At 37.9% G+C, this 24202-nt stretch overlaps 1 protein-coding gene across 2 annotated transcripts in view; it reads right to left on the reverse strand.

Moving 5' to 3' along the window:
- Positions 1-15597: 15597 nt before the first annotated feature.
- Positions 15598-24202, reverse strand: part of LOC143654037 (cytochrome P450 2C9-like) — a 29210-nt gene continuing 20605 nt past the window's right edge. The window contains exons 5-8 of one of the 2 annotated variants that reach the window (XM_077125498.1): positions 23723-23919; positions 20438-20501; positions 15961-16164; positions 15598-15711 (exon numbers count right to left, since the gene is read on the reverse strand). In XM_077125498.1, coding sequence (XP_076981613.1) covers positions 15965-16164; positions 20438-20501; positions 23723-23919 — 461 coding nt within the window. In that variant the 3' untranslated portion in view covers positions 15598-15711; positions 15961-15964. Of the gene's footprint in view, positions 15712-15960; positions 18906-20437; positions 20502-23722; positions 23920-24202 lie in introns of those variants that run through there. The other variant, XM_077125499.1, reaches the window with a different exon arrangement.

Below are 24202 nucleotides of genomic sequence, written 5' to 3' on the forward strand. Positions count from 1 at the left end.
TGCTACCTCCCTCTATTTCATATCATTCTAAAAGGAGAGAGGAAAGAAAAGAGAAAATACTTCTGTTTCCCAATGTTCGAGAATAAACCTTCAGTTCTTCCTTAACATAACATGAATATCACTACAATTTAAAATTATAGAAAGGCCAGTTGTCCACACATTGCAGGCAAGATAGAGCTGAAGACTACCTGACCATAACATCAAATTGCTATTGCTGTCATAACGCTTGTGAACATAGTGTGGGAAAATTTACAAAATAATAAATCCTGTAAATTGCTTCAAAACTAGGCATGAATTTGGAGTGGGAGGGAAAAATAACACATAGCAGTTTATTAAACCATATGGATGCATAGTATACTCTGTGTATCATTTCTGAAAACTAAAAAGTAATTGAAATTAAAATTAAAATGTAATTCGAATATTATATATAGAAGAGACTACCAATGAGGAGGTAGGTGGGTGATTGATGGAGAGCAAAATAATTAAAATAATTCCCCCCATCCCTTATTCACTCAATATACCCCTACAAGTTGGTGCTTGTCTTTGAAATATATTTATATGAAAATGTTTAGAATAATGCAGAAACATTTTAATTTTTAATCTCTTTACAGACTATATTTTGGAATTTAAACATATGTAGAATTAAAACATATGACAAGAATATTATAAAAATGGGATGCATGAAAAATCAATATACCATTGTATTACGCTTGATGTAATATAGTGTTATTTCAACATCAACCACAATAAGTTAATGATATATAACGTAAACCATTAAAACAAAATGAACAGAAAAAGTAGATATTTGAAATGAGATAGAATAAAAAAATACACAATTGAACCCAAAGCATGCAGGTGAAAACAAAAATATATAAACAAACAAATGAAATGACTAAAATCAAAACTAATAGTTTTCAATGACAAAAAATACATACAAAATATAAATGGTCGGTTCTGGGAAGATGAGGGAGCAGAGTAGACTGAAATCACCCCTGGTCTGTGGGATAAGATAGGGAGTGGGAGAGAATGACTGGGACTGCAATTCTGGGGAATAAGTCATTGAAGAGGGTCTTCAGGGTGTTTTGGGGAGGAGAGAGGTAGGGGGATCAGATCGTCAGGGATCCCCATTGTAGGTGGCCCCAGTGTGTGGGGTGGGGTGGATTGGAAGAAACCAACCTCCCTCTGATCCAGCCTGTCCCGGCTGCTGACTGAGGAGACCTCCCTGAGCAGCACCCTCGGGGACCACAGAGGTGGCCCCGCTGTCTGCTGTGAAGAGCCACACCCTGCAATGCTGGAGTGGTCACCTGGCCAGGTGCTAAAAACAGGCACAGTGCTGCAGGTCAGCTGCTCCCCTCCACGGGTGCTGATCTGCTCCCCCATCCCATGCACCAGGTCCAGCTGATCTGCCGTTGTGGACAGAGAGCGTCCCCCAATGTGATGCATGTAATCTCCCCAGCTGCTACCTTAGGCACGTGCCTGAGGGGAGAAGACATCTAAGGAGAGCCACCAGCTAGGGAAAGCGCTGACTACAAGAAAGCTGACTCCCTATATTCCTAGGCACTTTTTTCTTTTCCTCTTTTTTCTGATTATATGTACATATAAGGAATATATATATATATATATATACACATATACATGTACATACATTCTTTATAGGCAGCATTATTATTTTCATTTTTATATATGTATTAAATATTTACGTTTTCTGCTGATTTTTATTTCTTATTTCTATTTTCTTATTACATTATCTTATTTATTTATTTTTCTTTAATTTTTATTTTCTCTCCCTTCTGTGGGACAGTTTGAGTTCATTCACAACATACCTTGGTTTATCTCCTTTTGACTTTGGTGTAGTGTTTTTTTGTTGTTGTTATTGGGCTTTTTTCATATATATTAAATATTTATTTTATTACTATTATTTATTTATTTAACCTTTTTTGGTTGTTCATGGACCAGGTATTGAGCCCAGGTCTCTTGAGTGGCGGGCAGGCAGGTATGTTACCACTGAAGTACACTTGTACTTCAAGTCTACATGTAATAGACACTCAAGTAAAACTACACCCTATGAAGTACCGCATACTAGTTTCAATAGACCTCCAAGTAAAATTATATCCCCTATATGAGATCTGGGCCTTCATTTTGTGGGGAATTACCAACAAACCAAGTGCAAAGGGAAATCCTCAATGGAAAACCAAGTAAATAAAATGTTTAGATAATTGAAGGAAACCAATGTACAAAATAACCTTATTAAGATAAGCAAATGCCCCAAACACAACAGAAAATCACAGAGCCCGTGCAGATCCAAGGGGAAATGACAAAGCCAAATAAACAAATCAAAGCACCAGAGAGAACAGAGGATGTGGAACAACTATTCAAGGATATTTATAAAGAAATGAAGGAGATCTGGGAGACAATAAAAGAGCATAAAGAAGAAAATGAAAGATACATAGAAAAATGGTAGATCTTTCTGACATGAAAGATACATTAGACCAAACTAGAAATATACTAGAGATACACAATAGCAGATTCAAAAAGGCCAAAGGAAGAACAAGTGAGCTAGAAGACAGAACTATTGAACTAGAGCACATAAAAGGACAAATAGCAAGAAAGATGGACAAATGGAACTAGATCTCAGGGAAATGATGGAGAACAGGAGGCAGACAAGTATAAGAATCATTGGTGTCCTAGAAGGAGAAGGGAAGAATAAAGGGCTGGGAAAAGTAGTTGAAGACATAATTGGGAAAAACTTTCTAACCCTTATAAAAGACATAAATACATGAATCAAAGAGGCCCAATGAACACCAAACAGAATAAATCCAAATAAGCCTACTCCAAGACACAGACAAATCGAACTACCAAATATTGAAGAGAAACAGAAAGTTACTGAAAACAGCACGAGGAAAGCAATCTACTACATGCAGGAGAAAACACATATGACTAAGTTTGCAATATTCAACAGCCACCATGGAAGTAAGAAGGCAGAAGTATAATACATTTAAGATGCTGAATGAGAAAGATTTCAGGCCAACAGTTCTTTATCCAGCGCAGTTGTCCTTCAAAACTGACAGGGAGATTAAAATCTTCAAAGACAAACAAAAACTAAGAGAACTAGTCAACAAGAGACCTGTTCTACAAGAAATACTAAAGGGAGTCCTCTCAGCTGAAGAAATAGTCAGAAGAAGGAGATGTGAAGGAGGGCATAGAATTGAAGAATACAAGTATCAGTAATTGAAAGAGTAAAAAGGGAGAGAGGGAAAAAATAGAGAGAGATGTGACATAAAACTTAAAGAATAAGATGGTAGATTCAAGAATGACTTTAACAGTCATAACTTTGAATTCTAATGGACTAAACTCACCAATGAAAAGACACAGCTAGGTAGAATGAATCAAAAATATATAATCTGTCTATACACTGTTCACAAGAGACACATCTCAGAACCAAGGACACAATTAGATTGAAAGTGAAAAGATGGAAAAAGATGTTCTATGCAAGTTGTAACCAAAAGACAGCAGGAGTACTACACTAACATCAGATAAAAGAGACTTTAAATGTAAATAGGTCATAAGAGACAAAGAAGGACACTGCACATTAATAAAAGGGACAATTCACAAAGAACAAATAATAATCAGAATTAATTTTATGCTCCCAAACAAGGACCTCCAACGTATATGAGGCAAATATTGGCAAAAACTGAAAGGAGGTATAGACATTTCAACATTAAAACTGGGAGAATTCAATACACCTCTCTCCTCCATAGATGGAAGAATCAGACAGAAGATCAACAAGGAAACAGAGAACTTAAACATTCTGATAAACGAATAAGACTTAACAGACACAGATAGAATATTATACCCCAAAACTCCAAGATATACATTCTTCTCTACTGAACATGGAATGTTGTCCAGACAGATCATATGCTCAGACACAAACTGAATTTTTATAAATTTAGTAAGACTGAAATTATCCAAAGCACTTCCTCTGACCACAATGTAATAAGGTTGGAAATTAATAATCACCAAAAACAGTAACCTTCACAAATATATGGAGATTAAACAACACATTCTTAAATAACCATTGGGTTAAAGAAGAAATTCCTAGAGAAAACAATAAATGTCTGGGGATGAATGACAATGAGAATTAAACATATCAGAATTTATGGGATGCAGAAAAGGCAGTGGTAAGATGGAAAGTATTCCCCTAAATGCATATATTTAAAACAAGAATGAGCAAAACTCAAGGACTTTACTGCTTACATGTAGAATTTAGAGAAAGATCAGCAAACTAACCCCAAAGCAAATAAAAGAAGAATAATAGCAAAGATGAGCAGAAAGAAACAACCTAGAGAAAGATCAACAAAACCAAAAGTTTATTAAATAGGAATCAATGAATCCCCACTGAAAATATTAGGTAGAAAACTAAATTAATTAATTAATTAATTAAAGGAAAAGGGGGGACTCTTCTCACCAGTAGAATGATGACTGGTAAGTGCAATGAGAGCAGTGAAGTTGGAAAATTATCATTATATAAACATCAGAGTAAAGACTTGTTTGTGCAAAATCAATAATGAATATTAAATCTAGGAAGAAAGTTTGTTGAGGAGATCTGTATAACTTTAAAAGTGTCTTTTCACACATTGCTGATATTTTTTTAGGGGGGAAAAATATTACGAATACAATAGTACATTTATTTCTAATACTGAAAAAGAGGAAACAACCCAAATTTCCATCAGCTGAATGGATAAACAAAATGTGGTATACACATACAAAGGAATATTATTCAGCCATTAAAAGAATGGAGTACTGATACATACTGCTCAATGGGAGAACCTTAAGCAAACTATTCTAAGTACTAGAGAGGGCTTATTTCTAATTGATTTCTGAGCATGGATTTATTTTGCATATGGGAGGGATGTGAATATGTCGGGTGAGAAAGTGTAATAGGGTAATGTGGTATCAGCCTTCAAGCTCACCTTCAATGCTCACTGCCTCTGGAGATTCATGCCCCGTGTAGCTCCCTCACAAATTGAAAAAGGCTGACTTGGCATGGAAAGTCAGAACCTGAGCAGGGGAAAGAAGCATCCAAGCACGAGGTGGCCTCACCAAGGGTCTCAGAAATAGAGGGTGAAAGGTGGGTTCCTGTTGGGAAGGCAGAGTACGGGAGGGTCACAGAGGGCGTCCACACATGGGAGCAGAACTCTACGGGGTTTCAGAGGCTGAGCAAGACGAAGAGGAGGAGGTCAAAACCCAGGAATGGTGAAGCTGTCTTCACGCTGGGTATGGAGGGCTCATGGCTGCCCATGAGAAGTCAAAGCACAAGCAGGGAAAGGAAGGGTTGCATGTGTGGGGAAAGGGGGTGGCAGTAGAGATAGGAGATGGATCACACATAGGAGGACTGATTAAATAAGCAAATATATTAAGAATAGTGAAAGCGAGGGTTTTTAATATTGGAAAAGGGAGTTAAAAAGAAAGAAGGCAGAGGACATACACTGAATCCTGTGGTGTTGGATGGATATCAGGTCTCAGGGTGAACGCACAGAAAAGGGGCAGGATCACTAAGAGGGTCCATCCCCCAAACCTGAGAACACGTTGCCTGCCTCATATTGAGGTTGAACCAGAAAAACAGAGAATACACACCCAGCTATCCCCATCAGGCTAGCAATTGAGTAACAAGGTATAGCAAAGTAAAAACAATTCTCATAGTAAATGTGGTATCAGGATTAAATAAATTAAGGAAAGCTATGCAAAGTTAAATTAGATTTTGAAATATAAATATGGATTCATGGGACATCCTTGAAATCAAAAGCATGATTGTACTTTATTGAAACCGACTGACCTATGCATATACACATCCCTAATCTACAATCATATTCAAAAAAAGAAATAAACAGCATACTCTCCTTCACATGTCATCACTATAGGGGATTATTTCATCAGCTTCTCATTGGTAAAATTGATGGCTAAAAGTAAAGCGTTAAGGTATAACCTTGTCATTATTTCAAGTTAAATAAATGCCCACAGCTGATCAAGAAAAACCAGCTAATAAATTGTAGAACTGGAAAATCACCATTTTGCTAACCTTATTGAAATAATTGATTTTTAAAAGGATCATCACTGATATTAAAATCATTTACTGAACAGCTAAGTATGAACTAGATATTTGTATCCAAAGATGCCAACATATCACTCCCTAGATTATTTGCTTTAGGAAAAAAAATAAACTTTACAGTGAAATGATCTGCCTTTACCATCCTAATTAGCATCACTAATACAATACATTACAAGCATCAGATGATGACTACTAATTAATACCTGAAATGAAAAAAGACAAAACTGAATTTCTTGTTCAGTATCAGTGCAAGGAAGAGCTATGCTGGTCAGTCTGCCTCCCCAAGCATGTCATTCAGCTCATCTTATGTGGACTGCTCATCCTGTTTGGGAAGTGTGAAATTCAGGATCGTTGATTGACAGGCACTCAGAGATGTATTTATGGCAGTGAGTCCATCCCTAATTGGCTGACTTTCAAGAGCTAAGAGATGCTACTAAGAGATTGGCTTGTGAAAGCATGTTTAATAAAACAAACTCATTGATAGAATGAGCAGCTTTAATACTAGTTTCTGTGGCTATTTTTTATGATGGTCCTTGATAGTGTTCTGTGTTTATAATAAAAGGACACTTTACTACACAAAACATTTTGGAGGATGTTTATGTAAATTTAAATAAAGACGGGGTGTAGGCAACACTCTGGAAAGATTGTTTGTACTGGTGGTATGATAATAGTACTGTGGTTATGTAGGAGGTTGTCCTTATGTTCTAGAAATGTGTGTTACAATTCTTCAGTTAAGTTTCAAGATATCTGTAATTTCCCATAAATGTTTCAGCAAAATTAAATATATATCATGAAGCAAATATGGTAAAATATTATTAAGCCTAGATTGAGGATTTATGGGTATTCATTTCAATGCTCTTTCAATTTTGCTATATGCTTGAATATTTTCAAGGAAAAAAGTACATTTACAGTCATATTTTATACTATTGTTTCAATTCAACTAAAAGACCTCAAGGTTTCCTAGCCCACTGCTTTTTTTTTTAATTGCACATACTCTTCTATTATAGTTTTTTTTCCTGAAATTACTTCAGATACTTATTTTGTCTTTCTCCTTATAATGTTATTTGAGTTAGAAAGTGTTTGCTTGCTGACAGCAGGCATCTATCAAGATGCCTAAAGGCAAATGAAATTTTTTTTTTTACCTAAAAGCAAGGTGAGTGGTAGGACAGACTTCAGGCTTGGGGGATTCAGTCTCAGCGGGATAGTCAAATATCTGATATCTTTCTATATGCTCTGTTTTGCTCAAAACAGACCCTGAAAATGAGAGTATTAAAGAAGTTTACTGAGGGAGGAGCCAAGATGGTGGCTTAGTGAGGTGTGGGATTTAGTTTGTCCTCCAGAACAGCTACTAAATAACAAGAAACAGTACAGAACAGTTCCTGGGGCCATGTCAGTGACTGGAGACACAGTGTACCCCAATCTGGACCAGTTGAACCAGTTGCGAGGCCCCCCAGAACTGTGAGATCCCCTAGCAGCTGTGGCTGGTGCCCCTCCCCCACAGGCTGCCTCCCAGAGGGGAAAGAAAAGAGAACTAAGCTCCAACTGTGGAATTAATTCACAAATTCTGACTATTAAAAACAGGCTCCCAGCTTCGGTGAACCTGGACAAAGCAGAGGTTGCTCATTTTTGACCCAGTGCCAAAGGGGCAGGCTTATGGAAATAGAAAAAAAAAAAGAAACAGAGGTTTTGGTGGCTGTGTTTCTACAAAGTCTTGACTGCCTTTGGATACAGCGGTAGGACTTCTAAGGCTGCAACTGCCCCAGGTATAGGCAGAAACAAGCTTTTTGAGGGCTTCTCTGGAGCCAGTGCCTTTCCCAGGGGAGGAGTTAGGCCCAACTCAGGTAGAATCCCTTCCTTAAGAAATTCAGACATCAGGGCTTGGTAATTTGAAGCCATTAAAACCAGGCGACAACCTCTCCTCTAACTCCACCATGACCCCAGCAGGGAGAGTCTGCCAAAGTTAAAGGTACCACATCATCTTATACTCGTGGGACCTGCAGGTAGACAAGCACCACATACTGGGAAGTATAAGAAAAACAGAGTCCAGAGACTTCACAGGAAAGTCTTTCAACCTGTTGGGTCTCACCTTCGGAAAACTGACACAAGTGACTCTTTCCTCCTGACAGGAGGCCAGTTTCATCTGGGAAAATCCAGCTGGGATCCATATACCTAAGTAGAACCTCCTAAGGATGTCAGGGGAAAGATACCATACAGGCAAGGCAAGAACAAGAAAAAAAAAACTGAAAAATTCTCCTCTGTTAAACACAACCTAAGCTCGTGGTCCAGAAAAAGATGACTGAATGTCAAAGAACAGACAAACAACAAATTCATCCTTCAAGAAAACCCTGGTAAAAGAAGTGAAAACAGTCTCCAGAATAAACTAATTAAGGTAATTAAATGTCTAGACACCAGCAAAAGATAACAAATCACACTAGGAAAATTGAAGATACGGCCCAGTCGAAGGAACAAACCAAGAATTCAAATAAGATACAGGAGTTGAAACAATTCATTCAGAATATATGAACAAACATGGAAAACCTCATCAAAAATCAAACCAATGAATTGAGGGAGGATGTACAGAAGGCAAGGAATGAACAAAAAGAAGAAATCGAAAGTCTGAAAAAACAAATCACAGAACTTATGGGAATGAAAGGCACAGTAGAAGAGATGAAAGCAACTATGGAAAACTACAATGTTATATTTCAAGAGGCAGAAGATGGGATTAGTGAACTGGAGGATGGAACATCTGAAATCCAGTAAGCAAAAGAAAATATAGGGGAAAAAATGGAAAAACATGAGCAAGGACTCAGGGAATTGAATGACAATATGAAGCACATGAATATACATGTTGTGGGTGTTCCAGAAGGAGAAGAGAAGAGAAAAGGAGAAAAACAAATGGAGGAAATTATCACTGAAAATTTCTCAACTGTTATGAAGGACTTAAAATTACAGATCCAAGAAGTGCAGCCTACCCCAAAGAGAATAGATTGAAATACACATAGACACTTACTAATCAGAATGTCTATGTCAAAGAGAAAGAGAGAATCTTGAAAGCAACAAGAGAAAAGCAATCCATCACATACAAGGGAAGGCCAATAAAACTAGGTGTAGATTTCTCAGCAGAAACCATGGAGGCAAGTAGACAGTGGGATGATATATTAAGATTACTAGTAGAGAAAAACTGCCAACCAAGAATTCTATATCCAGCAAAATTATCCTTCAAAAATGAGGGAGAAATTAAAACATTTTCAGGCAAAAAGACCATGAAGAAAATTTGTGACCAAAAGACCGGCTCTGCAGGAAACACTAAAGGGAGCACTAGAGGCACATATGAAAAGACAGGAGAGAGGTGTGGAGAAGAGTGTAGAAAGGAAGACTATCAGTAAAGGTATAAAGAAGAAAAATTAGATATGATACATAAAATCCAAAAGACTAAATGTTAGAAGAAAATACTGCCCATACAGTAATAACACTAAATGTTAATGGGTTAAACTCCCCAATCAAAAGACATAGACTGGCAGAATGGATTAAAAAAAAAACAGGACCCATCTATATGCTGTCCTCAGGAAACAGGGTTAGAAGTGAAAGGCTGGGAAAAGATGTTCCACGCAAATAACAATCAGCAAAGGGCAGGAGTAGCTATACCAATATCCAACAAATTAGACTTCAAATGTAAAACAGTTAAAAGAGACAAAGAAGGATACTATGTATTAATAAAAGGAACAATCCAACAAGAAGTCATAACAATCATAAATATTTATGCACCAAGCCAGAATGCTCCAAAATACATGAGGCAAACACTGAAAAGGGAAATAAACACATCTACCATAATAGTTGGAGACTTCAATCCCACATTCTCATCAATGGACAGAACATCTAGACAGAGGATCAATAAAGAAACAGAGAATTTGAATAATACAATAAATGAGTTAGACTTAGCAGACATTTATAGAACATTAAACCCCACAACAGCAGGTTACACCATTTTCTCAAGTGCTCATGGATCATTCTCAAGGATAGACCATATGCTGGGTCAAAAAGCAAGTCTCAATAAATTTAAAAAGATTGAATCATACAAAACACTTTCTCAGATCATAAAGGAATGAAGCTGTAAATCAATAATAGGCAGAGTACCAGAAAATTCACAAATATGTGGGGGCTCAACAACACACTCTTAAATAACTAGTGGGTCAAAGGAGAAATTACAAGCGAAATCAGTAAATAACTTCAGGCAAATGAAAATGAAAACACAACATATGAAAACTTATGGGATGCAGCAAAGGCAGTGCTAAGAGGGAAATTTATTGCCCTAAATGCCTATATCAAAAAAGAAGAAAGGACAAATTTGAGGAATTAACTGTCCACTTGGAAGAAGTAGAGAAAGAACAGCAAACTAACCCCAAAGCAAGCAAAAGAAAAGAAATAATAAATATTAGGGCAGAAATAAGTAAAATTGAGAATATGAAAACAATTGAGAAAATCAACAAAAACAGAATCTGGTTCTATGCGAAAGTCAATGAGATCGATGGACCCTTAGCAAGATTGACAAAAAGAAGAAGAGAGAGGTTACAAATAAATAAGATCAGAAATGGAAGAGAAGACATAACCACTGACCCCAGAGAAATAAAGGAAGTAATGACAAGACACTATGAACAACTTTATGCTAATAAACACAACAATGGAGAGGAAATGGACAAATTTCTAGAAAGGCCTGAACAACCAGCTTTGACTCGAGAAGAAATAGACAACCTCAACAAGCCAATCACAAGTAAAGAAACTGAATCAATCATTAAGAAGCTCCCCAAAAAGAAAAGTCCAGGACCAGATGGCTCCCCAGGTGAATTCTACCAAACATTCCAGAAACAATTACTACCAATCCTCCTCAAACACTTCAAAAAAATTGAAGAGGAGGAAAATATACCTAACTCATTCTAAGAAGAAAACACCACCCTACTACCAAAGCCAGACAAAGATATTACAAAAAAAGAAAACTACAGACCAATCTCTCTAATGAATATAGATGCAAAAATCCTCAACAAATTTCTAGCAAATCTAATCCAGAAACACATTAAAAGAATTATACATCAAGACCAAGTAGGATTCATCTGAGGTATGCAAGGATGGTCCAACATAAGAAAATCAATTAATGTAATATACCATATCAAAAAATCAAAGGAGAAAAACCACATGATCATCTCGATTCATGCAGAAAAGGTACTTGACAGAATTCAACATCCTTTCCTGTTGAAAACACTACAAAGGTTAGGAATAGAAGGGAGCATCCTCAAAATGATAAAGGGAATATATGAAAAACCCACAGCTAAATCATCCTCAATGGGGAAAAATTGAAAACTTTCCCCCTAAGTTCAGGAACAAGATAAGGATATCCATTTCACCACTATTATTCAACATTGTGTTGGAAGTTCTAGCCAGAGCAATTAGACAAGAAAAAGAAATACAAGGCATCAAAATTGGAAAGGAAGAAGTAAAAAATCTACAAATCCACTGTTTGTAGATGATATGATACTATATGTCAAAAAACCACAATAAACCCACACCAAAACTACTAGAGTTAATAAATGAGTACAGCAAAGTAGCAGGTTACAAGATAACCCTCAAATTTCTGTACTGTTTTGATGCACTAGTAATGAACAATCTGAGGGGGAAATCAAGAAAAGAATTCCATTTACAATTGCAACAAAAAGAATAAAATATTTGGGAATAAATTTAACTAAACAGGCAAAAGACCTATACATAGAAAGCTACAAGAAATTGTTAAAAGAAATCACAGAAGACCTAAATAGATGGAATATGTGTTCATGGATTGGAAGACGAAATATAGTTAAGAATGTCAATTCTACCTAAATTGACTTACAGATTCAATGCAAGACCAATTAAAATTCCAACAATGTACTTTTCATAAATAGAAAAACCAATGACCAAATTTATCTGGAGGGGCAGGGTGCCGCAAATAGCTTAAAATATCACGAGAAAAAAAATGAAGTCGGAGGTCTCATGCTATCTGACTTTAAGGCATATTATGAAGCTACCGTGGTCAAAACAGCATGGTACTGGCATAAATACAGATATACTGACCACTGGAATAGAATACTGTGTTCAGATATAGACCCTCTCATCTATGGATAATTGATCTTTGATAAGGCAGTCAAACCAACTCACCTGGGACAGAATATTCTCTTCAACAAACAGTGCCTATAGAACTGAATATCCATATGCAAAAGAATGAAAGAGGACCCATATCTCACATGCAATACAAAAATGAATTCAAAATGGATCAAAGACCTAAACATTAGATCTAAGACGATAAAACTGTTAGAAGAAAATGTAGGGAAATATCTTATAAAACTTACACTAGGAGGCAGTTTCCTAGACGTTACACCCAAAGCAAGAGCATTGAAGAAATAAATAAATAAATGGGTACTCCTTAAAATTAAACACTTTTGTGCATCAAAGAACTTCATCAAGAAAGTAAAAAGACAGCCTACACAGTGGGAAACAATATTTGGAAACAATATATCAGATAAAGGTCTAGTATCTAGAATTTATAAAGAGATTGTTCCACTCAACAACAAAAAGACAGTCAACCCAATTACAAAATGGGCCAAAGACTTGAACAGACACTTCTCAGAAGAGGAAATACAAATAGCCAAAAGGTACATGAAGAGATGCTCAACTTCCCTGGCTATTAGAGAAATGCAAATCAAAACCACAATGAGATATCATCTCACACCCACCAGAATGGCCATTATCAATAAAACAGAAAATGACAAATGCTGGAGAGGATGTGGAGAAAGAGGCACACTTATCCATTGTTGGTGGGAATGTCAAATAGTACAACCACTGTGGAAGGCAATTTGGCGGTTCCTCAAAAAGCTAAATATAGAATTGCTATATGACCAGGTAATACCATTGCTAGGTATCTACTCAGAGGATAAGAGGGCAAGGACACAAGTGGACATTTGCACACCAATGTTTATAGCAGCATTATTTACAACTGCAAATAGATGGAAACAGCCAAAATTTTCATCAAGCATCAAGAGACGAGTGTCTAAACAAACTGTGGTATATACATATGATGGAATATTATGCAGCCATAAGACAGAATATAGTTATAAAGTATGTAACAAATGGATGGACCTTAAGGACATTAGTGAATAAACTTGGAGAATTTCATTGGTAACAGAGACCAGCAGGAAGTACAAATAGGGTAAGATAATGGGTAATTGGAGCTGAAGGGATACAGATTGTGCAACAGGACTGAATGTAAAAACTCAGAAGTGGAGAGCACAATACGACCTAACTGTAATACAATTATGTTAAAAACACTGAATGAGTCTGAATGTGAGAACGATATAGGAAGGAAGGCTGGGGGGACAAATGAAATCAGAAAGAAAGATAGACGATAAAGACTGAGATGGTATAATCTAAGAATGCCTAGAGTGTATAATGATAGTGACTAAATGTATATATTTCAAAAATGTTTTTGCATGAGGAAGAACAAAGGAATGTCATTACTGCAGGGTGCTGAAAAAAATGGTAATTAAGATTTTAAAATTTTACCTTATGTGTGAGACTAAAGCAAAAAATGTTTCTTTGGTACAAAATTTATATTTTGACTAGTGAATTTCCTAATATAACATGTAGACACCTTAATTTAACACCATAAGTACATGGAACCTTGAGTAGGGCATGAGATTTTGTCAGTTTGTCCAGAGTGATGCTGCAATAAATCCCAGAGTCATTTGAACAGTGACTTAAAAAGTATGTGCAAAGTCCCCTTCAAAAATGCTGAGAAAGGGGGAAAATTCAACTTCCCCAAGTTGAATTCTTGATATTCTCACAAGCAGTGTGGACAATCAAAGCTATAGGCTGAGCTCCCAATCTTGGGGTTTGCACATATGAAACTTAACCCTACAAAGGATAGGTAAAGCCTATGTGAAAGGCCTAAGAGTCACCCCCAAGACAACCTCTTTTGTTGCTCAAATGTGGCCTCTCTCTCCAGCCAACACAACAAGCAAATTCAGCACCCTCCCCCTATCTACATGGGACATGACGCTTGGGGATGCAGACCTTCCTGGCAATGTGGAACAGAAACCTGGAATGAGCTGAGACTCAGCATCAAGGGATTGAGAAAACCCCTAGAAGGAGCTGAGACTCAGCATCAGGGAATTGAGAAAACCTTCTCAACCAAAAGGAGGAAGAGTGAAATGAGACAAAATAAAGTGTCAATGGCTGAGAGATTCCAAACAGAGTTAAGAGGTTATCCTGGAGGTTATTTTTATGCATTAAATAGTTATCACTTGTTAGTCAAGATGTAATGGAGAGGCTGGAGGAAACTGCCTGAAAATGTGGAGCTGTGTTCCAGTAGCCATGTTTCTTTAAGATGATTGTATAATGATATAGCTTTCACAGCGTGACTGTGTGATTGTGAAAACCTTGTGTCTGATGCTCCTTTTATCTACCTTATCGACAGACAAGTAAAACATATGGAATAAAGATGAATAATAGGGGGACCAAACATTAAAATAAATTTAGAGGAAAATGCTGCTGATCAGTCAGGGGGCGGCATGGGGGGTATGGTATGTATGAATTTTTTGCTGCTTTCTTTCTATTGCTTGTTTTGAATTGATGCAAATATTCTAAGAAATGATCATGATGATGAATATGCAACTAAGTGATGATATTGTGAATTACTGATTATATATGCAGAACAGAATGACCAAAGTTACGAATGCTTGAGATTGTTTGGTGTTATTTAGTATTTAAAAAAAATTAAAAATTAATTTAAAAAAAGAAGTTAATTGGCTAAAGTAGCATTAGTGCATCACTGCAACAAAAAGTTAAGTGCTCGAAAAAGCAAGTTTTAGCCAGGCACTATACATAGCTGCTAGGAACAAAGGGAGAGTATGGGAATGGGGAGACAGAAGAAGGGAGCGTGAGCTACAGAAGTTGATTGGGGTGGGGTGTCCTTGGGCCATGTTTCATTAATTTTGCAATCTGGAGAGGGAGGATGACTCTGCAGAAGCATGACTATTTGGCAAAAATAAGCAAACTTGGTGTCCGCAGGACTTGTTTCTTTTCTGCAGGGGCAAAGGTCTAAGTAAGCCCCATGAAGGATTACTGGTGTGGTGGCCTGATGCCCAGGTCCCTTCCTAAAAGTCTATTACAAACCTGCTGGAGCCAAGGACAAAGGTTAAGAGACAAAATGATCTGCCAGCAGGGGAGGACTGTAATTACTGATGCAAAAAGATTTTATCTTAAACTCTGACCTGAGAAATATGAGCTGTTAGGCCCCTATAATGATTATACTAGAGACCTGATGTCCTCATACTATGGAATGTCTCTGTTTTAAAATGTGTATAGCCTTGTGCACTTCTGTTCCCTTTGTGGAATGCTCACTTCTAGAATGGCCACCACCAGAAAAATCTTCTCCTGTTCAAACTTCCAATGAAATTCACGTCTGCGTCTGTGCCTGGCCTCTTTTTTCCATCTCTCTGCAGCCCAGGCCCGTGGTCTGCAAGAACGTGGCCTGGACCAGCACAACAGGTACATCAGCATGTTTTTCTGTTTCCTCTTTGTAGTTCCTGCATAAAAAGAAAATTCAAGCATTCAAGTGGGTTAGTGAAGCTAACAACCATTCCATTTTCACATTCCCTCCATTTTACTCCAAGAAGACCAAACACGGTGGGTTTGTGATTTTATAGGCTGCCACCCAAAAGCTACACGTGACAGAGAAAGAAGTGGGTGGCTTTTAGAGGTGGGTGGCTTATTGTGTGATGAAGCTGGTGAAGGTGAGGATAAAGACAGGTCTGAGGAGTAGGAGAATGACTAACATGATCAGCAGTGAGACAAGGGAGTACAACCGGGAGGTGCTAGGCAGACCCGCTGATTGATTCCCATGTGTCTCTGGGGTCTCCTGTTCATGCTGTGAAGCCATTTCACTTGCTTGAAGATGTTTTGGATGATGAGTTGGACTTGTCCGGTGGCAGTGACCCAGCAGGATTTATAGGGAGCAGCCCAAATACCACCTTCTCCATCTGAAAGATAATCTAAAGCTAGTTCGTTATCCATACCTAGCAATGTCTTATCTGAGAATAATGTTTAATCAGATATAACTAGACACTTTTTGGCCATTATTACGTCTTACTTTATAGTACCTAGCTTACATGGGTTCAAGCCTTACTGGTGACTAAGGGAGTCACTTCCTGGCAGACATAGGAACCATATGTTAACTTGGGGACTACAAGAAAGAAGATTTCACCCAGATCTATAGGTATTATAAGTGAAATCTGGTGGTGAGTTGGCTTGGCTCCAATCCTGGAGAGGTTTTTAAAGACCAATCTGAGGTTCCTTATGAAAACTTCCAGCAAAACAAACTTTAAAAAGCCTATGGGGTAAATCATATTCTTGCTACACTTATGTAAATAATCAAGACGAATCTAATGAAACCTGTCTGATTTTCTGATCAAGTATAATCTACTTTGGTTATCTTTGATGAAAAGGCTGAATCACAGTATCTTCCCCCAAAATATGTTCTTAATCAATTCCTGTGAATATGAACCAATTGTAAATAAGACATTTTAAAAATGTTATTTTTAATTAGGGTATAGCACAACTGATCAAAGGCTTTATGAAGAGAAAATCACAGGAAGGACTAGGAGGCTGGACGTCACCAAACGTGGAAGACAACAGGGAGGACATTAGCATTGTCATGTGATGGAAATGCCAAATACACAAGGATTGCCAACAGCCAGCCCAGAAGACTACAACTTAAGAAGAAAGCATCACCTTACTGAAACCTTGAATTTGGACTTCTCCCAGCCTCAAAATCGTGAAGCAAAAACTTCCTGTTAAGCAAATCCATTTTGGGGTATTTGTGATTGCAGCCCAGAAACCATGTCAGAGGTTGACTATAGAGAGAAATTTTGTTGCTTCAACAGAAAACTAAGCTCACTCTGGGGGTTATCAAATTCTTCTCCTGTTCATTGGGCTGTTTTGTGCCCCTCTCTTAACTGCAGATAACTGCCTGGTTTATTACCTACCTATTAACTGGACCGGACCCTGTCTTCTTGAACAATGTGTTAACACATAACTTCTCACTTCTTCCAGTTTCCCTGGATATCAGCTGACAACTCTCTAGAGGAACGTTCACATGTATTCTTTCACCCTTCTAAGAGAACATCACTGAGAACTAAAGTGTGACAGCCCAAATCCCTACCAGGACTCTAGGTTGCCCTGCAGCTGGCCTCGCCCCACGTTTTGAAGAAGCACTGCAAGCTAAACTCAACAACTTAACATATACATTGAAGGTCTCATTAATGTATCAGAGAAGATTACTCCTTGGCAAGCTGCTTGACTGAGTCACTAAGGAAGGCTAGCAACCCCTTTTGAAGAAACCAGATCCTAAAACAACTGATATTACTGCCAACGATACTGAGAGGTTCAACTTGTTTTCTAGGAACAGTAGCATCAGAAATCCTCAGTGGACCATTCTTAGATGATGCTTCACCCCACTCAGATCTACGACCCTCTGAATTGTTCAGTGATGAACAAATATCATCATCTTGAGCAAAAGGGGAGACTTACAGTGTTGAATTTTACCTGAACCTTGTGATCCAGGAAAACAGTGTGAGATGAGAAATCGCCTACTCACTAGGTTACTGTCTAAGATGGCCTTAACTTCTCCTTAGCTTACCTAATTTTTAAATAAGCTTCTTCTTATCTCTAGACCCCTGACCTCCCTTACCTTGGCCTTTGCAGAATCCACATACGACATGTTCTACCTGGCCTCAACAGTACACTCGGGAGATGATCTCCTTAATGGACACACCCAATTGCTTGACCTCCACCTTCAGTACTCTTCCCTTTGTTCATCCAGTACTTGAACTCTGTCTAGACCCCCACTTCAAGGGAACTGTGCTCTCTCTCTCGGTGATGATAGCCTTTCTAGTGACATCCTCTCTGCTCTACTTCATACAGCTTTGAATAAAGTGATCTTTGCCAGTGCACTCAGCATCATTGTTCAATGCACTTTTTTCTCCCATATTAACTAGCTTTGCATTTTGGTAGAAAAGGATAACATACAGGATACATGATTAAACAATAGTAAAAGGTACATTATAATACTTTCATATCTGAGATGAAAGTAATTAAAATATTTATGGGATGTGAAAGGCAACGACAATGGGGGGAGAGAATGGATGAGTCATTAATGCAGAGAAAAATTTCTTAGAATGACTTTCTTCACGTTATTTACCCTCTCAAAACATCCTTAGATATTGCAGCCACTCCCCCAAACATTTATCTTCCTCTCAAATCAAACTCCCAATTACTCAATGGAGCACCCAGCCAGCAAAATAATAAGGCAAATGGTTTCTAATACAAGGGCAGAGACTGGAGTATAGGAAGTAACTTTGGCAAGTGAAAAATCAGGAAAATATCATTAATGGAAGTGAACATTTCACTAGATAGTTAACAATGAGGGGAAACAGGGCAGGAAAAGAATCCAGAGAAAGTGTCTCAGGTAGTGGGAAGCACAACACCCCAGAGGAGGGGTAGATGCAGACAACAGAACGCGAGCAGTTGGTCTCCCCTTCTTCAGGCAGGAATGAAGCAGAGCTGGAACAAGGGTGGCACTGAGACAATCCCAGTGGAAACTGGGGTGGTTTCAATGTCCATAGGTTCAACCAGAGATTTCAGGGTGAAATTCTGTAAAATGGTGGTCAGGAATAAGAACAGCTCCATACACCTAGGCTCTCCTCAGCACAAATTCATTTTCCTATGAAGAAAACAAAAATTATTTTCTCTTTGAATCCTGTTTCTGAAATGGCACCAAGTGAATCCCCATAATTGTTTCAAGAATTATTAGGTAGTGCATCAGTGGATGGATGGATGGATGGATGGATGGATGGATGGGTGAAAGGATGCACTTCCTGCCCTTACCTTCCATAATATTTCCTGAGTGCTTGCTCAACAAAAGGAATTTAAATAAACATTCACGTAATGAAACTGTTCATCTTTTGGGATGTGGGCTTTCCAGAATGACCCACATTGAATTGTCAAAGGGATGGAGCAGTAGAGAAATGAAAGGGGCTGTGCAATTGTGTTTCTCCTTCTATTTTTGGTACAGAATTTAACAAAAAGTTGAGACCTCTCATGTGATTTCTAAAGGTCTTGTCAGACTACTCCACTCCTGTATTTAAACACTTTGCATGGCTCTCCTTACTTGGTCTATAGGATTAGTTTCTAATTGTGAGACATTCATATTCTGTCCCCTGTCTTACAGTCCGTGCTCTTTCCTTCCACTCTTCCTACCCTCTACCTGCAGGGACAGCCACACTCAGCACTCACCAATTCCCAAATAAGACAGCCAGTTGTACAATTAATCTCATTCTGTTCCCTTTGATTGAAATGCACAATTCTCCTCCTCTACTCCTGCCTTCAGGACCCAGCTTAAATTTCATTTCTATTCCTGTGGGAAAATCTCTCTGAATTTGTCTGACAGTAGAAACGTTTCTTCTCTGGGTTTTCTTCAGCTTCACATTAATGTTTCCATTGAAACATGTTTCAGCCCAAGACATAATCCTCCTGTTGTTTATCCTTCCCCCCCTGTGGGAATATGGCACTAGAGGGCAGGACATTTCCCAGTTTCTTGATTAACATAGCATTGAGCCCAAATCAGGCATTAATTGCCATAGAATACAGGAGACTCCTGGGTCAGAGATTCAGCACCGAGAGGCCACTGTGGAGGTGGGCCCTCCAATAACCAGGTAGAATGATGACGGATGGTGGAACATTTCAAGGTTTAGAGACCATCACAGGTGTCCCTCTTCACTCACAAGGCTGGTCTGACCTTTCAAGGAATGTTCTGACCATACCTAGAGCTTAGCCTATGGCAGCAACATAAATGGGTCTCAATGAATTTGATGAGGGAGTGCTCTCTTCAGAGCAAAAAAGAAAGGCTTAATAATGCTAAGCTCCTGAAAGGATCACTTAGGGACAGAGTGCAGTTACTCCAGACTCCTGCTGCCTTGCCTTTGTAAGAAATAGGGCCAAGCCCCAGGTACCACTGAACTGATCCTATAACGAAGAGGTGTCATGAAATAAAAAAGAGCTGGGGTACTGGGAATGGGGCTTAGGATTACTATAGAGAGCAGTCCTGACCACCCCAGAGAAACCCTCCTTTTCTCCAAGAGTTCTATTGTTTCAGATGGAAATAAGAATTAGTCTTGCTTGCTGAGAAAGCCATGGAGTAGTCATTCTTCTTAAAGTTTTCACTTTCATCCAGGAAGTGGCCAGGGTCAAACTGACCTGGGTTGGGGAACTCTTTGTTGTCATGCAGGACAGAACTCAGTGATACTAAAACAGCTGTGCCCTGGAATGAACAGAGAAATTTCATTATAAGGAGCACATGGAGCTGGAGGTATCACTGAAAATCACTAGCCCGATAAACATAATTTATAAATAAGAAAACATATTTCCAAGTAGAGGAAGTAGCTCCAACTCCATAGAACAATTAAGCACCAGAGCCTAAACTATATCCCAGGTATCCTGAGTTCAATTACAAAACCTACTACCCAAACTCTCACTCTGTATCCCAAGATTAAGTGATTTCTATAAAGTCATACAGTCAATTAAAATAAGACTAATCAATCCAAAATGGAAAAGAAAGTCTTTCAACAAATGGTGCGAAAACAATTGCATATCCACATCTTCAAAAAGGTTATCAACCCATACCTGACACCATACACAAAAATTAATTCAAGATGGACCAAAACATAAAACCTAAAACTATAACACTCCAGAAGAAAGAATTAGAGAATGTTTGTGACTTAGCCATAGACAAACTTATCTTGTGACACAGTACGCAGTAACTATAAGGGAACAAATTGATTAATTAGACTTTTCCAAAATCAAAATTGTCTGTCTGCCAACAGATATTGCTAAAAAAAATTAGGTGGCTCAGTGGCAGAATTTTCGCCTGCCATGCCAGAGAACCAGGTTCAATTTCTGGAGCCTACCCATGCCAAAAACTAAAAATAAAAAATAGGTAAGGGTCAAATGGGGAGAAAATATTCACAGTACATATTTAACAAAGGATTGGTATCTAAGATAGATAAATATCTCCTATAACTTAATTACAGCAAGACAAAAAATGTTTAAATGGACAAAATTCTTGAAGATACACTTCAAAAAATAAGATATTATCAACAAGTACATGAAAAAAATGTTAAATATCATTAGCGTTTAGGGAAATCAAAATTAAACCTTAGTGAAATGCCTGTACACACCAACCAAAATAGCTAAAATCTAAAAGACTTACAATACCAAATATCAATGAGGGTGCAGAACCAGGACTTTCATATATAATTTTTTTGTATCCTGTCTGATGAGGTCACGTTTCATTATTTTTCCACATTAGTATCCCGTTATTGCAGAATCATCTGTTGGAGTTATGTTTCTTTCTTGAATTTTATTCAATTTTTTTTTTTGCTTGTTTGTTTGTTTTGCGGGAAGTGCATGGACCAGGAATGGAACGTATGCCTCACACATGGCAGGCAAGAATTCTACCAACGAACTACCCTTGCAAGACACTCCTATATACTTTTTGAACTATAAAATGGTACACCCAAGTAGGAAAATTTCCTATAAGTTTCTTATTACACTAAACATACCCCTTATGTATAGTCCAGCAATTCCAGGCTTGGTAATTAACTGAGAGAAATGAACCAATTGAAAGAAGTGAGAAAGAACAAATTATTCAAAATGTTGCCATATTGGAGACAGTCTAGGTGTCCACCATCAGGAAAATGATTAAATAAATTGCAGTATATTTATGCAACGGAAAATCAATCAGTAATACCATGAAACAAAGTATCAATGCATGCAATAATAAGTATGACTCTCAAAAGCATTATCCAGAATATTAAGCCTTACACTTGTAGGCTATATACTTACTGTGCTGATTTGAATCTCTTATAGACCCCAGAAAGCCATGTCCTTTAACCCTCATTCAATATTCTTGGCTGAGAGCATCCTGATTGTTCCCAAGGAGATATGTGGTTATCTCACCCACATACAGTGTGTATTAAATTTTGATGAGAGGGAGATGTGACTCCACCCATTCCAGGTGGGTCTTGATTAGTTTAATGGAATCCTTTAAAAGAGGAAACATTTTGGACAGAGTCCCCTTTTTAGAGCAACAAAACAGAGGCCACACAGCCCAAGACCTTTGGACATGAACAAGGAAAGTTCTCCCGGGGAAGCTTCATGAAACAAGAAACTAGGAGAGAAAGCTAGCAGATGCCACAATGTTCACCATCTGCCTTTCTAGTTGAGAGAGAAACCCTGAATGTCATTGTCCATCTTGAACCAAAGTATCTTTCCCTGGTTACCTTAGATTTGACGTTTCTATAGCCTTGCTTTAGTTGGGACATTTCCATGGCCTTAGAACTGTGGACTTGTAACTTAATAAATTTCCCCTTTTAGAAGCCATTCTGCCTCTAGTACATTGCATTCTGGTAGCTAGCAAAGTAGAACACTTACACATGCCAAAATTCCACTTATATGAAATTCTACAACTATTCTTTCATTAAAGGAAAAATCACAAAGATCTTTGGGTGGAGTGGAGACCAAAAGCATGGGCATGAGTGAATAGTCAAAAATGGCAGTAATTTTTTCTATGTTTTGATAGGGTTCTGAGTAAAAGATGGTGTATGCATTCGTTAGAATTAATTGAAAGACACAAGTGTGGTTTGTGTACTTCATGGCATGTAAATTTTACCCCAATAGTTAAAGAAAGGACATCAAACAAATAAGGAACTGTACTAAATGATACCACACTGACACATTTACGGGTAAAATAAACTGATATCTATAGCATACTTTGCAATATATCAAATATAACAATGATTGATGGATGCATATAGAAACAGAGAGAAATATGTGATAAAACAAATATAATACATGTTAGCTGTAGGATTTAAGAAGTAGAGAGGTAGATTTTCACTGTATAATTCTTCCAAAGTCTCTGTCATAATATTTTCATAATAAATTGATGGTAAAAACTTTTAAAAAGTGATATTTTACACACTGTTTTACATTCAGCTCTTTTCAGTTAGCAGTGTAGCATAAACACTTTTATCTTTCTATTAGGAAAACTCCATATCACTCTCCAAATAGCTGCATAGAATTCCATGACATAGGTGTACCATAACTCATCATATCTCCAATTGCAGATATATGGAATTGACTTTCATACATGCTAAATATGTGATTCTCAAATACAGTAAATAGTGGGTATATATTTTACAACTTGTAAAATGCCATGCATTCATGGAAGGACAGTTAAAAGGCTACAAAAATTTAAGAAGCTATCTAGAGATGCCATAACCAATAAATTTCAGGCACGATGAAGTTAAGAAACAGACTCCTGACCTTCTATATATGCCCAAACCGGTCTTCTAGTGATGGCCAAACAATGATTCACTCCTCCTTCCATTTTGTTATAGTTGAGAACTGACTGAATTCTCTGCAAGTATACTGTGCCAATGGGCACTTCAAGGGTAAGGACTGAAGAAAACACACTAGACTCACCTTGGGGATGAGATACCCTCTAAACTGAACGTCCTGTGTCACAACATGGGGCAGGCTGGTGGGAAGGAGGTCAGTGTATCTCTGGATCTCGTGCACCACAGCGTCCGTGTAGGGCATGCTGCTCCTGTCCTGCATGCAGGGGCTGCTGTGTCTCCCAACCACACGGTCAATCTCTTCCCGGACTTTTACTGATGAGACTCAAGTAAAAATCGATGGGAAAAGAAGAAAACATCACTTTCCCAAAGACTCATAATGCAGTGTCTGTATATTATGATTTGCAGATCAAGAGCTAAATTTAGCTTTTTAGGCAAGTATGGGGTTCATAAGAGATACCCAGACCACGTGAGAGAGTTGTCACTTTTCCTAAGACCAACACATTTTTTTTTCTCTCTGTTGTAGTGTGACTTTGTCACCATTGGGAACCACCGAACAGATGAAGCTGGAGATACATAAATTCAAATAAAGAGTCTTTTCTACATT

The sequence above is a fragment of the Tamandua tetradactyla genome, chromosome 13 (assembly GCF_023851605.1).
Source record: "Tamandua tetradactyla isolate mTamTet1 chromosome 13, mTamTet1.pri, whole genome shotgun sequence".
Lineage (NCBI taxonomy): Eukaryota > Metazoa > Chordata > Mammalia > Pilosa > Myrmecophagidae > Tamandua > Tamandua tetradactyla.